A 15,611-nucleotide genomic window follows, 5' to 3' on the forward strand; every position below is an offset into this window, starting at 1 on the left:
TGCTTGAGATCACCCCAACCCATGTGCAGGACCTTGCACTTGGCCTTGTTGAACTTCATGAGGTTCGCACAGGCCCACCTCTCAAACCTGTCAAGATCCCTCTGGATAGCATCCCTTTCCTCCAGCGTGTCGACCACACCACACAGGTTGGTGTCGTTGGCAAACTTGCTGAGGGTGCGCTCAATCCCACTGTCCGTGTTGCCGACAAAGATGTTAAACAGTGCTGATCCCAATACCGACCCCTGAGGAATGCCACTCGTCACTGGTCTCCACTTGGCCATTGAGACATTGACCACAACTCTTTGAGTGTGACCATCCAGCCAATTCCTTATCCAGCAAGTGGTCCATCCATCAAATCCATGTCTCTCCAATTTAGAGACAAGGACGCTGTGTGGGACAGTGTCAAATGCTTTGCACAAATCCAGGTTGCTATTCCCTTATCCGCCAACGCTGTAACCCTGTTGTAGAAGACCACCAAATTTGTTAGGCATGATTTGCCCTGAGTGAAGCCATGCTGGCCGTCACCAATCACCTCCTTATTTTCCATGTGCCGTAGCATAGTTTCCAGAAGGATCTACTCCATGATCTTGCCATGCACAGAGGTGAGACTGACTGGCCTGTTGTTGCCCGGGTCTTCCTTTTTTCCCTTTTTAAAAATGGGGGGTTTATTTCCCCTTTTCCAGCCTGTGGGAACTTCCCCAGACTGCCAGGACTTCTCAAATATGATGGATAGTGGCTTAGCCACTTCAGCCACCAGTTCCCTCAGGACCCATGGATGCATCTCATCAGGTCCCATGGACTTGTGCACCTTCAGGTTCCTTAGATAGTCTCGAACCTGATCTTCTCCCAACGGTTTTTCATTCTCCCACTCCCTGCCTTTGCCTTCTGTGACCCAGGCAGTGTGGCTGGAGCACTTGCCAGTGAAGACTGAGGCAAAAAAGTCATCAAGTACCTCAGCTTTCTCCATGTCCCGGGTAACCAGGTCTCCTATTTCCTTCCAGAGAGGGCCCACATTTTCCTTAGCCTTCCTTTTATCACCAATGTACCTATAGAAGCTTTTCTTGTTGCCATTGATGGCCCTGGCCAGGTTAAATTCTATCAGGGCTTTAGCCTTCCTAACCTGATCCCTGGCTGCTCAGACAATTTCTCTGTATTCATCCCAGGCTACCTGTCCTTGCTGCCACCCTCTGTAGGCTTCCTTTCTGTGTTTGAGTTTGTCCAGGATCTCCTTGTTCATCCATGCAGGCCTCCTGGTGTTTTTGCTTGACTTCCTCTTTGTTGGGAGGCATCACTCCAGAGCTTGGAGGAGGTGACCCTGGAATACTAACCAGCTTGCTTGGGCCCCTCTTCCCTCCAGGGCTTTATCCCATGGTACTCTACCAAGCAGACCCCTGAAGAGGCCAAAGTCTGCTCTCCTGAAGCCCAGGGTAGCGAGCTTGCCGTGCGCTCTCCTTGCTGCCCTAAGGATCTTGAACTCCACCATTTCATGGTCACTGTAGCCAAGGCTGCCCTTGAGCTTCACATTCCCCACCAGCCTCTCCTTGTTGGGGAGAACAAGGTCCAGCACAGCACCTCTCCTTGTTGGCTCCTCCATCACTTGGAGAAGGAAGTTATCATCAACGCCTTCCAGCAACCTCCTGGATTGCTTATGCCCTGCTGGGTTGTCTCTCCAACAGATATTGGGGTGGTTGAAGTCCCCCATGAGGTCCGGGGCTTGTGAACGTGAGGCTGCTCCTGAGGGTCTCATCTGCTCTGTCTTCCTGGTTGGGTGGCCTGTAGCAGACCCCCACTATAATGTCACCTGTCCCTGCCCTCCCTTTAATCCTGACCCATAAGCTCTCGGTCAGCTCCTCATCCATCCCCAGGCAGAGCTCCACGCGCTCCACCTGGTCATTGACATAGAGGGTGACACCACCTCCTTGTGTCCCCTGCGTGTTGTTCCTAAAGAGCCTGTATCCTTCCATTCCAACACTCCAGTCATAGCAGCCATCCCACCATGTCTCCGTGATGCCAATAAGATCATTGCCCTGCAGGCATGCGCACGTGTCTAACTCCTCTTGTTTATTCCCCATGCTACGTTTGTTTGCATAGAGGCATTTAAGCTGGGCACCCGATGAAGCTGACTTACTGGCTGGAGTGACTGGAATTCCTTTGTGCTGCTCTTCAGGTGCTCTCCTGCTGACCTGTGATCCCTTTCTAGGCTCTGGGCATTCACTGCTGGCACTGGCATCAAACTGGTAGGAGTGGGATGGATTGAGGTTCCCTTCCCCCGGCAACTTTAGTTTAAAGCTCTCTTCACCAGCTTGGCAAGCCTGTGACCGAAGATGCTCTTCCCCTTCTCTGACAGATGGACCCCATCAAGCCACCAGTAGGCCACGTTTCTCAAAGCGAGTCCCATGGTCTAAGTAGCCGAACCCCTGGCTGTGGCACCAGTCCCATAACCATTTGTTGATTTGCCAGGTTTGACTGGCTCTTTCAAACCCCTTCCCTTTGACTGGGAGGACTGATGAAAAACGACCTGTGCTCCAGAGTCCCTTACCGCCGCTCCCAGGGCTCTGTAATCCTTCTTGATACTCCTCAGACTGCTCCTGGTTGTATCACTGGTGCCCACATGAAACAACAGCAGCGGATAATAGTCGGTGGACTGTACAAGGCTTGGTGGTCTCCTGGTGATATCCCTGATACAAGCCCCCAGTAAGCAGCACGCCTCTCTAGAGAGTGTGTCAGCTCAGCAAATGGGTGCCTCTGTACCTCTCAGAAGAGTGTCACCTACTACTATCACCTGTCACCTTTTCTTAGTTGCGCTGGTTGTTATACAGGGAGCAGACTGGGCTGCCTTACTTAGCTCGAGTCTCTCCTGATGTAACTCTTCCGTGTGACATCTGCAAGGTGCCTCCAATAAACTGCCATTCTTAGGATGTTCCCAATCTTAGACGTTATGGTACTGAGTATTCTAAGCAAGTGCCAGAGGCAAAGAACAGTGTGAACATTAATGACTGCTACTACAGGAAAGGAAAAAAACCAAACAAGTTAATGGTAATAAGCTACTAGTCTATTATTCAACCCCTAAAACCAAAATCTAGAACAGATATCAACTACTAAGAGACATGGGACTGCCCCTCTGCATACACAACCCTTAGCAAAGATAGAAACCAAAAAGGCCTTGATGTCTCCTTTGCTGTCATCACTTGTCCCTGCAGTTCTTGTCACAAGTCAGAAAGCAATCCACTCCCCCTACTTCAATACAGTCTGTTACTACGAAAAGGTGTCTCAGATATGCACAGGAAGGAGCGGCACACACAAGCAGCGTTGGTTGCCCGAGGTAACTACCTAGGAGTGGAGCAGTAGGTAGCTTGCTTCCACCCTCCTGTGCTTCTCCAAATTGTATATGAAAGAGGTAGAAATAACAAGAAAAAGAGTAATTGAAGTTTCCACTACCTTTCAGTCTATGTGAGTTCATGTTCTTTACTTCACCTCCAGTGTTTGGCCTCAGGCAATCAGCAGAAGAGCCAACCTGCTCTGCAGAAAGACGCTCCGCAAAAGAATAAGAAAGCTTACACAACATATACCGATTTCTTGTCAGTGTATGAACCTCAGTTCAACCACATGTGGAAGTATGACCGAAGTTACTCTCAGCCTAGCTGCTCAGGGGGAAAGTACTACTTTTCCAGGAACATTCCCCATCCTAGGATGGTCTGTCACATGCCAGGTAAGAGTTGTTGAGGGACCACACAGATAGCCTGGACAACTGCCCTGGCAAGCACAAAGAGAAATGCGAGTGTAATGTGATTTTGTTCCAAAAGTACCCACGGCTCCTGTTTCCTGTTTCTAAGAGAAGCATTTAATCAAAAAAAGCCATTACCTTAATTTTAATCCACTAAGCATCTTTACCTGTCCTCAGCAATGAATAATCTCAGGTTGGTAACGTAAAGGTTAGCAGTACTAAATTCTTTACAAGGTACAACTACAACTATTTTACCAGGACAACTGTCTGGGATTTCTTTTAAACTAAAATAATTTCCTTCAAGCTAAAATAATTTCTTCCTCTTTCCTTCTGTGCTCACAAGTGTACCATAAGTGCCAGAGACAGGTTGTCACAATTTTCTTCTCTATTTCACTCTCACCTAAATAATTCTTGTACTTTTCCAGGAGCAACATATTACACAATGCAGCATTTAATAAGAGTAACCTGGTGCTCTAAAAACACCATGCTGCTCTGCTGTGTACTAGATCTAGCTGTGATTACTCTGCCTATACCTGAAAGGAAGTCAAAGTCAGTGTGCCATTTGCATCAGCATACGAAATAGTACTTCTAGGGATTAGCTTTTGTTTCAGAAGCTGACCCTGTAGGTTTGCACAAAGACATCTTTCTGGCAGCGGCTGAAGGAAAATTGCTGATACAAGGCGAAATTTATACTGCAGAAGGAACAGAAGAGTCATGAAGGGGAAAAAAGGTCTCTGCTGAGTTTCTTGGGGACTGTTAGAATAAGTAGGTATTTCCTCCGGATTGGTATTGGTAGCTGATGAGTCTGTGATACAACTTCTGTAATAAGGGATGAAGGGTGATGCAGGACCAAATCAGTCTGGAAGAAAATTGGATTTCTTGCATCTTGGAAGGGGTGCCTTTGAAGGAACAAGGCAAGACTCCTCCTTTCAGACCGACCACCCAGCATATTAATGTACACAACGCTGTGTACCTGTGTGTGCATATATATGTATATATAAAATCTACCTAACGTAAAACCATAGAACACATAAAAAATAAAGTATGTATTTGTGTGTGTATCTCTCTCTTTTTCTAGAACCTGGTAAAAAAGACAAGCTGGCCACAGCCAGCAAAGACCAAAGTCTTACACGGCTTAGCCAGATTAATTGGTGGATACATTTGTACTCTCAGTAATGTTTAGCTGTAATTACTTTCTGCTTAAGATTTGTCTTATGTCAGATACTAAACAGAATCAAGGTTCTGAAAATCCTCATCAGCTACTTAATAGCACTGCTTCTTTGTCATGTTAAATCCAGTTTGACTTACAATAATGATAAAAATAGTGGTTGTTTATAAAATTCCTTTTACCCTGGCTAAGAAAGGAGGGTTCTAGTTCTTCATTAAATGCTGCAACTCTCATTGAAAACTACAAGCTTTTTAAGAGAGGTAGAACAATGATTCTTATCTCCTGACTGGCATTGCGAAATGAGCATTCTTCACCCTACCCGGCCACTCTCCAGATTTTATCTGCAACGTCATCACTGTTCAGGTAGTGATTGATCACACCTTCCTCTGTAACAGACTGCTTACGGCCCTCTGCCATCTATTCAAGTATGCCAAGTTTATTCACTGTCTACACACCATTCCGTAAGCCCTGTATTATTACACACAAATTTCAGGTTTGATACCCCTGTTTTCCACTCTTCCAGCCGAGACTCTCCTTGGAGATCACCTGCTAAGTTAACTGCGGGTGTTTATTGTAGTAAAGACTGTATCCTTCATTTTTGTGCACAGGATTAAACAACGCTCCAGTCTGCCTTGTACGAAGCAGCTTTTCAAGAGAATTCCCACCTGCTGGCAACAGAAGGGAGCTAGGCACTGCACAGTTCATGACACGTGAGTAGAGGCACCGAACTGCCCTATTATACAGCAGCAGAAGAGGAACCTGAGCTGTTAAAGATGCAACCGGGTCTCAGTCAGGGCACTGTGTCATCACAGCTCAGGTCCAGGTAAAGGGAACATAGGGCAACGAACGTACATTTAAAAGGCAAATATTTCTTCCCTTCTATGTGTGTTAGTCACCACATTTTACAAGATTTCTCCTTGCTAATTCCACTTGCATCTTCATAGCTTTTAGAGATTATATGCACGCTAGACATCTAAGAACTTCACAATTATCAGCAATTATGCCATCCGTAAGCAACACTCTGCAGTAGTAGTTACACAGCACTATAAGTATGTATCCATGAAATACACTTTCCAGGATTTTCTTCAGATTTCTTAGGCATCTCAGCAAACAATTGCATTAATGTACTATGTGAGGTAGTAAAAGCACGCAAAAAAGGAAAGAAATAGACCCCCTTAGAGGTATCTAAAATATGGCTTGTGCATTTTAGCGATTAAAAATGCCCCCCGCCCCAATATAACATAAGGTGTATCTTATGGCCTTTATTCTTCAACTTGAGAAAACACTCTGCCTGTTGATTTCCAGAAGGATGTGCAGATGTTCCTGGAAGGATTCAAAATAACCCTTCTTCACCTGAAAAGGTAAGGGAAAAAAAGACACAGCTCTTTATTTTGGCACTCTCTCTCTCACTTCTCAACACTGTAACCTGAATTGACAGTCTCAGACTGCTAAGGAGGACAGTGCAGAACCAAAAGGAGGGATGTGAGGATCCCATGTGTAGAACACGAGAGCTTGGAAGGGAGATGGTGTCAAGTAGGGTGATAACTAAGCTATAACTGTATCACTTTCAGCTCTGTAATGTCACTGTGCTTTGCTAGCAAGAAAAATGGCCAAACCCAATGAAGACGGGAATAAAATTCACTTTGTTTCAAACTGCTGAGGAAAAAACGTCGCACTATACAACAAACAAGCACAAGAAAAAACTTCCTCCCCTCACAACGCAAAGATTCTTTAGATTACTTACTGCCAACAGTTTTACTTTTGCTGACACTGTTTTGTAGAAGCAGCACACTGGGCTTGAGGTCCAACTTTGCTGCTGTGTTCATAAATTCCAGTAAAAGATTCTTTCTGCAATAACTCCTTAGTCTCAAGCTGCGGGCTATCTAATTACTCGTCTGCCCTATTGCGACTGTACGAGAGCTGAGGGCTAAGTCAGTATTCCGTTACGAACAGTATCACAAGGAGGATTGCACACTCTTGAGAAAACGGGAATGCAAGTGTTTCTGCACTGCTACTGGACAGCAGAGGGCACTACGAAGACGTTTTGCAGTAAAGATGCTAAAAAGAAGGACTCGCTTTTCTCCTAACTTTTCTACTTTTAACTGGGGGTGGGGGTCTCTCTAAATGTTATGTGGTTCCTGAGCTGGGTATAGTAAAGACCATGCTTTATTTTTACTGTTCATTTATACATGCAAAACACAGTTCTTCAAACTGCATTTACTGTGGTTTGGCTGCAAAATAACTACATAATGGACAGATACCGTCATATAGCCTCACTCAGTAAACTAGTTTGTTAATAGCTGTTAGCTGCCTTTTGCTTTTCCTCTGCACTTACAAACAGAACCTTCTGCCAATCACATTTTAATTCCTCGTCCTTTAATAGACTGGTGAAGCCTGCACACAGAGAAATGAAGAGTAGTGGCTCAGCAGCATGCTACAAACCCATGATGGAAAAGCAAACAGAGCACAGGGGTCCAGATTTAATCCCTTTCTCATCCGATTTCCATCAGTAGTTATCTGGCATCACTTTCATTCTCCTCCAATGTTACGCATTATGCCACGGATATCTACTATTAGTGACTGTATATTAGAAGCTGTAACAATTAACCTATCCAATGAACCTACAGGTGGTTATATTCAACCAAATAACAGTTTTAGATGTGTTTTCTGTTGCACAGCCTTGCTGGGGACTCGTGTTAGCCATACACTTCACGTTGCCTTTAATTGCTGCTTAAATGGAGTCAAGCCATTCCTTTACACGTTGTTTTCTATTTTGGAAAAGCTTTTGAAAAAACAATTCCAAGCCTCTGCACAACCTGCAAATAGAGAGGGAAACCACGTCATGTCTCTCACCCAGCCCTCCACTCCACTCATCAACTTGGATTACAGTCCTTGCATCCAGAATAATGTGAATTCTGACTCGAGCTACCTGGATCAGAAAATAAAGGTAAGACAGGAGTGCTACAGTACATGGCTTCCTATGATGTTACACATTTTTATTTCTCCTGAGGATGGCATGGGACTTTATTGGTCAGATTCCCTTCCCCCGCTGCCCCAATGCGGAGTCTACTGACTTTTGTATTTAGCATTTACTCTTGAGTTTCCTTCACCTGACCACAAGCTGCTATGGGCAGTCACTGGGGGAGCAATGCAGCTGGCACACGGGCTGAAACTTGTTCTCTAAAACCAGCCTGCAAATATTACATCACATGCAAGGGGTTTTATATGTAGTAAACACTGCTTAGGATTTCCTTCCTGTGTCTCTGAAGTGCTGTGTACATGGCACTCGCTCAACATCACCTTTTGCAGACTGCTGTCCTTAGCTCACACCGTGGCAAAACTGATGGGACATCTTAGGCTAGGCAATTTGCACAGCTGTAGAACTGCACACTCACACAGCTAGAGCTTAACTAAAACACATGCAAAAACTGTTGCGAATCAGCTTCTCTTCCTTCATGGTAACCATCCTGTACATCTTCCAGGTGCTGGAAAAACTGAGCGAAATTTTGCAGACAGATTCACTTACCGAGATCCAAAAATGGTTCGCAAGGGCAAGTAAAAAAGGTAACACATGCATCTGCATCCCTTTCTGAAAAATATGCGCTCTTGTACATTTGCATAAACCCCTGAAATTCTCATAGACCTGAACTGGAGGGGGTTGCTGAGGTGGAAGGAATAGGATGCAGTGAAGTGTGCTTGGCCCAGTTGTGGCTGTGCTAAGCCGTAAGGTGACAGTACATAGAAATTAGTCACTCAGACCTCAGCGCACTCAGGTTTGGTGCAGGGTGGAAAAACGTGCTCTCCCAGTGGAGCTGTGGGCTGGGGGGAGGCAGAAAGCAAACAAAACATGTCTCTCTGATGTCCTTATGCCCTTTGAAAATGAGGTAAGGGAACTCCTGAATTCACCCCTAAACATCCAGATCAGCAAGTGGGAACTTTAATAACATTTCTACCTTCACATTTCAGAGAAAGACTTTGTGTCCAGTCTGATATATTCAGAACTGACTGACAAAGCTGTGCTGAATTCTAAGGAAGGTACAGCAGAGAACATGAATAGCCAGAGTCTGCTAACGCCTCTCCCTACTCTTCAGAAAGTTCCAGGAGGGGACATGAATCAGTCCAGGTAAAATCTGATGTGAGGTTGCTAGGATTAGGGATAAGCCAAACCTCATAACCAGAAATGTTTGTTTTCTCCTCCCATGAAAAATGCAACTTTGTGATTGAAGTTTATCATGCACAGCCTTAATCAAAAATGCTCCTAACTACAAACAACCCCACACTTTTGGATACAAATTTAGTTATTACAGGAACATCACGAAGTTTTAGGAGCACTTGAAACCCCTTTGAGAAAAACCTCCCATATATTGCAGTGCACAGTTTATACCAGTTGTAAAGTTAGACGTTCTTTCTTTTTCATTCAGGTCTTCGGCTAAAGAATCACTGGCAAGTCGAAATGTGAAACAGAGTAAGTAATGGAAATTATAAATGTGTCTAGGACGCTAGTCACCAAACAGTACAGGGACTGTGAATGTTCAGAAGCTCTAACTTTTGCCTTTGCAGCAGGATGCAAATTAGAATCATGGAATCATAGAATTCAGTGACAATATGAGAAATGACATTTAAAACCTGAATTTAAGTTCTTTAAGAGCTAGATACCCAAGACCCTCCATTCTTGCAGCCACTCAATTAGTTTCTCTTGATACAACATTCATGTAAATCTTCTAACTGGTGTAACTCAGAAATACAGCAAGGTGAGGGACATGCGTACAATTGCACCTGCCTCTTGCTAGAAAGAGGCACTCAGACACACTTGTCTCAGAAAGAGGCACTAATTTAATCTCTTCACTAAAATCTGCTCCTGTAAATTACATACAAGCTGAAACTCCTGCCAATGAACTTTGGGATTTGCCCTCATCTAACATATCTCCCTCACTCTTTGCAGGCTAAATCAGGCTTTCTCAGACTTTTTCAGCTACCAAAGCCTACTTTTGCATCTTCTACCCAGTCAGGGCAAGCCAACAATACTGGCACTCCCAAGAAACACCACTATCACCTCTTTGTGTCCCTTCTGAAGCACACAGGCAACAAAAGTCAGTCCCATACTACGTTATCATTTTAATAAAGCCATTCATGCCAGTTTGAATGCTACCAGCATTTACTATTGTTTGTAACGCTACTGGAGGAGTGGGTGAAGAGTAATCTTACATAAGAACGAGAAGGAAAAAGAAGAAACCTCCAAAGCAACCCTCTGCTTTTCGAAGTGGTGTCCAAGGAGGCTTCTTTGCTAATGAGTGGATGTGCTTCTCATCTGCGTATGGAACAAAGCCAAACCAGTCTAACATAATCCTAAGCCTATCCTGATAATATACAGCTTCCTTTTTCAAAATGTTTTCCAGAAAGGGAGAAAGAATGTCATTTGCTTTCAAGGCTGAGGAACGGAGGTCCAGCACAAGCAGACACACTGCTCCCAGGGAAGAACTCCAACTGAGAAGGTGCTATGGAAACAAGAGACCATCCTCCCTTCACACTCTTATCAGAAGTCTGACCTGTGCCACAGCCACTCCAAACAACAGACATCCCCCTTTCCAGTGGAGCCCCCCCTATTCAGAGCCACTGAAGCATCTCCCAGTCACCACCACATACAGAAATACGTATTCTTAGCAGTTATATCATAAAGATATCTGTTCAGACTCCCTGTTAAAATAATTTTATGCTCATTATATTTAGTCCTCAAGCAATTCAACCAAACCATGCTGCAGAGGTACATGAGAAGTGCGCCAAATGAAAAAAAGGACAGAGGCAACACTTTTGGGCACCAGATTCATTGTTTTGTGTGACTCAGCCAGGCCTGCACAAAGAGCTCTTGCGTGCAGACTTGACTCTACAGTCACAGACATACTGGGGTAAGAAGAGGGGCACACACACATTATCTGCAGAGATGCACATCAAGCCCTAGGCACTGGAAGAAAAAAAGACCCCGGATTTTCAAAATCTGGCCTGCAGACTGACTGCAGATGTCTGCCTCACAGCAAGCTAAAATTTGCTTCCATAGTTCTCATTATTAGTAGAGAAGAATCACAAACTGTAGTATCCAATGGGGGGAGGAGGGGGAACATGGGACACGAATGGGATAGGATGACACCAAACAAACATTAAAATCACCATGCAAACCTCAAGCCATTGAAACAGAGGCCAACAGTGACAGAAACACATCTGGCCCTTTTTCAGGCCTTGTGAGTGAACTGTGAAAGGAGAAGAATTGGGGTTTATCTGTTTTAAACATATCTCTGTCAATCTATTCTCACAAAACCAAAGAAAGGTGATAAATCGACCCTACTTCCATTTATTTTCCAGAGCAAGATTATTCAGTGCAGACAGGCTCATTCAAAACATCTGGCTGTTTGACGGGCAAGGAGAAAAATCCTGTTAGCACAGCGTTAAGGAAAGAGGAGCTTAGCTCAGAGCAGAGCTCAGTATACTCTTTCCAAGAGCCCCTGCCTTCACTTCAAATCATGTCTACTGTAGTAACAACTACCACCTCCATTCCCATTTCCCACTGCAGGAGAGGGCTATGTTAAGACCTGGGGGACAATCTCAGCTCTGCTTTCCCTTGGTGCTCACTCACTGCTGCACATGCCTAGCCATGCTAGAGCACCAGATGAAGCAGGCTGGGGGGCTTGAAGTAACCTGTAGCCGCAAATCAATGAATGGAGTATTTGTGAATGGCCAGCAGAAGGCTGGTCACCCAGAACAGTCATTACACAGGTCCACTTGCCAACTCAGACCACAGATGCAGAAACTCATTTCTACAAAATGATTTAATGGGTATCAATTTAGCAGATATGTAATTTCTATACAGCTGTGCAAGAGTATGAGCCTGCAGGACATGGTAAATGGGAGCAGAGCTTCGAGCAAGAGAGGAGCTGGCAGTGCTTTGAAACTTCCCTTGTGTCTTAGGTGTAAACATTACAAAGTCAGCTGAAACTAAACTGGAAACCAAGTGAACTGGAAACCAAACAGCAGGGTTGAGTGACCACATGCTGACTGAGCTGTGGTAATGACTTAGTGAATGGGGCAGATACTTGACCAAATGCTTTTGGGCCATACTCAGATTGCCTTAATTCCATGTAAATCTCTGTCCTTAGTGTTTCTTATCAGCTGTCTCCCAGCATCATGCTGCGTTAGCTGAGCCTGAAAAACTTAATTATGCCTCAGAGGCTCACTGCCGAACAGAACCAAAATTAACGCAACCACGTTAACATAGTCTTTCAACAGCACGGTTGCATTTCCTTCATGAAGCTGACAGGTTACTGAGCAACCATGTTAGAGCCAGAAGGGTGACTGATAGTTTGCAAGGACAGTTACAGTCGCATCTTCTCAGTCATTCCCCTTCCCAAAGCATCTGTTACCGTATTTGCTAGATGTCTGAAAATAAACCTTCCTCAAGGGCACTTCACCCATCCTAGTTGTGGTGGGTTGTCCCCGGCTGGACGCCAGGTGCCCCCCAAAGCCGCTCTATCACTCCCCCCCACCAGCTGGACAGGGGAGAGAAAACATAACAAAAGGCTTGTGGGTCGAGATAAGGACAGGGAGATCACTCAGCAATTACTGTCACAGGCAAAACAGACTCAACTTGGGGAAAATTAATTTAATTTATTACCAATCAAAATCAGAGTACGATAATGAGAAATAAAACCAAATCTTAAAACACCTTCCCCCCACCCCTCCCTTCTTCCCAGGCACAGCTTCACTTCTGAATTCTCTACCTCCTCCCCCCTCAGAAGCACAGGGGGACAGGGAATGGGGGTTGGGGTCAGTTCATCACACGTGGTCTCTGCCGCTCCTTCCTCCTCAGGGGCAGGACTCCTCACAGCCTTCCCCTGCTCCACCGTGGGGTCCCTCCCATGGGAGACAGTCCCCCACAAAATTCTCCAATAGGAGTCCTTCCCATGGGGTGCAGTCCTTCTGGAACAGACTGCTCCAGCATGGGTCCCCCACAGGGTCACAAGTCCTGCCAGAAAACCTGCTCCAGCGTGGGCTTCTTGCTCCATGGGGCCACAGGTCCTGCCAGGAGCCTGCTCCAGTGCGGGCTTCCCACGGGGTCACAGCCTCCTTCGGGCATCCACCTGCTCCAGTGTGGGGTCCTCCACAGGCTGCAGGTAGATATACGCTCCACCGTGGACCTCCCTGGGCTGCAGGGCGACAACCTGCCTCACCATAGTCTTCACCACGGGCTGCAGGGGAATCTCCGCTCTGGCACCTGGAGCACCTCCTCCCCTCCTTCTTCACTGACCTGGGCGTCTGCAAAGTCGTTTCTCTCACATATTCTCACTCCTCTTTCCCGGCTCCGACTGGTGTCGCGCAGGTTGGTTTTTCCTTTCCCCCTCTTAAATCTGTTCTCCCAGAGGCGCTACCACTGTCGCTAATGGGCTCAGCCTTGGTCAGCAGGGGGTCCATCTTGGAGCTGGCTGGCATTGGCCCCGTCAGACACAGGGGAAGCTTCTAGCAGCTTCTCACAGAAGCCACCTCTGTAGCCCACCCCGCTACCAAAACCTTGCCATGCAAACTCAATACACTAGTAGTAAAGGAAGAACAAGGTTACGTTCAATGTGTGAATCTCAAGATCAGAATTAAAGTCCTTTATGTTGGGAAGTGTCTCAGATACGTAGTAACCTGTCAATCCATCCTGAACTTTGCCATTTTCCAATACAAATGTTGCCCAGTCACGTTTTCACCCTAAGCTTAAGTTGTGTATGTGTCCTCCGACGCCTTCCTTGATCCTACCTGCCTGCTTTATCAGTGACCTGGATTCTTTAGCAGGAGATGCTGAAGCAGATTCTTAATCATGTCAGGGTGCAGCAGGGATGGAGAAACTCTTCAGGCTACTCTGGCAAGGCAGCTGCATTTCTATGTCCTTTAATAAAATTAGATGCCCTATCTTCTGAACTATCACTTGTCCCTACCCCCAACAGCTGGGAGTCTGCTGTCTTTAGGATCTGTCTGCTGTTACTGAGAAGGTTTGGATAGTACACCAATTTGAATGGTCACGCATCCATGTCAAGTATTTCTAAATGTTTCATGAAGTGCTCAGCTTGCAAACCAATATTCCTCTGCAAGTATTTATTTCTGTCCTTCTTCAGAGAGGTTATGCTGTCACTGCAGAACTGGCCTATTCAATAAATATGTAAAATCTTTGCATTGTGCAGTGAACACAGAAATGAGTTATGCACTTTATCATGATAACTAAATACGGGCAAGTCTTCAGAGCTCTCAGAAAAAAATCAAAGAACTGAGCTCAGGCAGCTGTGCTACCATTTAAAACAATTTCATTAAGCAGTTAAGAAAAAGAATAAAACGCATTAGATTAACATCGACTATTACCAACTCTACTGTGTAACTTATTCACTGTAGGTAAGTAAAGGAACACTTCAGTTCTGACAATGGCAGGAAGCCAGGAGAAACACTAACAGCATCCTCCAAAGAAAATAAATCACATCACACACCTGGGCTGCACAATTTAATCAGGGTGAACTGTCTTCCCCAACCCACCCTCACCAGTTTTATATTAAACAACAGGAAAAAATATATAACAGATACTCCCTGCATCAACATAAGAAGAGATCAGAAATACTGAAAAGTCAAATACCAGATGCAGAATACCTAGAGGCCCCCCACTAAAATTAAACGAGCTTGAAAGCCACACTCAGACTCCCGTGACTTTTCACAAATCCCACGATACAGATTTCCGGTCACTTGACTGTTTTCAAACAGTTGCCCATTGCTGCAGAAGTAGGAGGTACTACTCGGGAAGTCCACGCCCTTCTTCAGAGGCAGACAGGGACACTCAGGGGTTAAAAACAAAAGGACGCAGCATGTCAAATACATCAGAGTATGTATTTCAGGACCAGAGTGAAATACAGCACAAGACCAAGACCGCTCAGGATGCTCTTCCCAGGGATGTCATCAAATGACCATCCTACCAGCCTCCACTCTCACGCTGCAAAGATACAGGAATGAAAGGAGGACTACCTTCCTGGTCTGTCATGAGGAGCTGTGGTATCATGGCAGGGACTGGAGGTGTCACAAATAGCACAAGCCCTCTTGCTTTTACAAGCCGCTCTCTCAGACTCTCTCACAAACAGGTTTCAGTTTCTCACACTTGATCTGATGCTAGCGTGATTTTCATGTGCTCCAACCAATTCAACTGTTTTCATCAGTAACTTTACATTGAACTCATTGCAAGAGTGGCCCTCGGGGCTTCCTGAACCGTCACTTCTCCCCAAACGCTACTGCATAGCTGCAGCCTGTTGCCTGAAAGCGGATCACCACTTCAGTATGATTGTGTCTAGTGCTGGTGATTCCACCAATGAACAGCCAAGCGTCCAAAGCATTTAGAAAAGTGTTAGCAATCTCATCAGTGCAAGTCCAGGTCCACCAAGAACAGCCTTTTCTAGATGGCTGCACAACTGTAGGATACTGACAGTCTGAGGACAGCAGCAGTAGTCAGAGGGCTGTGCCTACTGAAACCCCCCTCTGCTCTTGCTTACTGCTCCATCTCACCAATTAACACATCCTGAGGACAGCACCCTGTAGAGACAGCTCATGACAACAGGCATGAACTTCATCCGAGTATGACCCGCTTAGGTTAGCACAGAGAAAAGGTAAACAGCAGCAATGCCAACTACTGGCTAAGGCACCAGTGAGGATGGGAAAACCAGG

General features: G+C 45.5%; 2 protein-coding genes across 2 annotated transcripts in view; one reads left to right on the forward strand and one right to left on the reverse strand.

The window, feature by feature from the left end:
• LOC104843315 (alcohol dehydrogenase 1) overlaps positions 1-37 on the reverse strand; it is a 28,151-nt gene extending 28,114 nt beyond the window's left edge. The window contains exon 1 of the mRNA XM_010586184.1: positions 33-37. The gene's annotated coding sequence lies outside the window, so the exon portion shown is untranslated. The remainder of the gene's footprint in view (positions 1-32) is intronic.
• Positions 38-3,606: 3,569 nt separating this feature from the next.
• On the forward strand, positions 3,607-9,839 carry LOC104827790 (chromosome unknown open reading frame, human C4orf17). Its single transcript, XM_010561041.1, has 8 exons — positions 3,607-3,709; positions 5,501-5,602; positions 6,198-6,253; positions 7,675-7,839; positions 8,375-8,456; positions 8,859-9,015; positions 9,314-9,357; positions 9,835-9,839. The coding sequence occupies exons 1-8, from the start codon at positions 3,607-3,609 to the stop codon at positions 9,837-9,839; spliced, it is 714 nt and encodes a 237-aa protein (XP_010559343.1).
• The last annotated feature ends 5,772 nt before the right edge of the window (positions 9,840-15,611 follow it).

Source organism: Haliaeetus leucocephalus, unplaced genomic scaffold, assembly GCF_000737465.1.
Source record: "Haliaeetus leucocephalus isolate CR32 unplaced genomic scaffold, Haliaeetus_leucocephalus-4.0 Scaffold140, whole genome shotgun sequence".
In the NCBI taxonomy this organism is placed as follows: Eukaryota; Metazoa; Chordata; class Aves; order Accipitriformes; family Accipitridae; genus Haliaeetus; species Haliaeetus leucocephalus.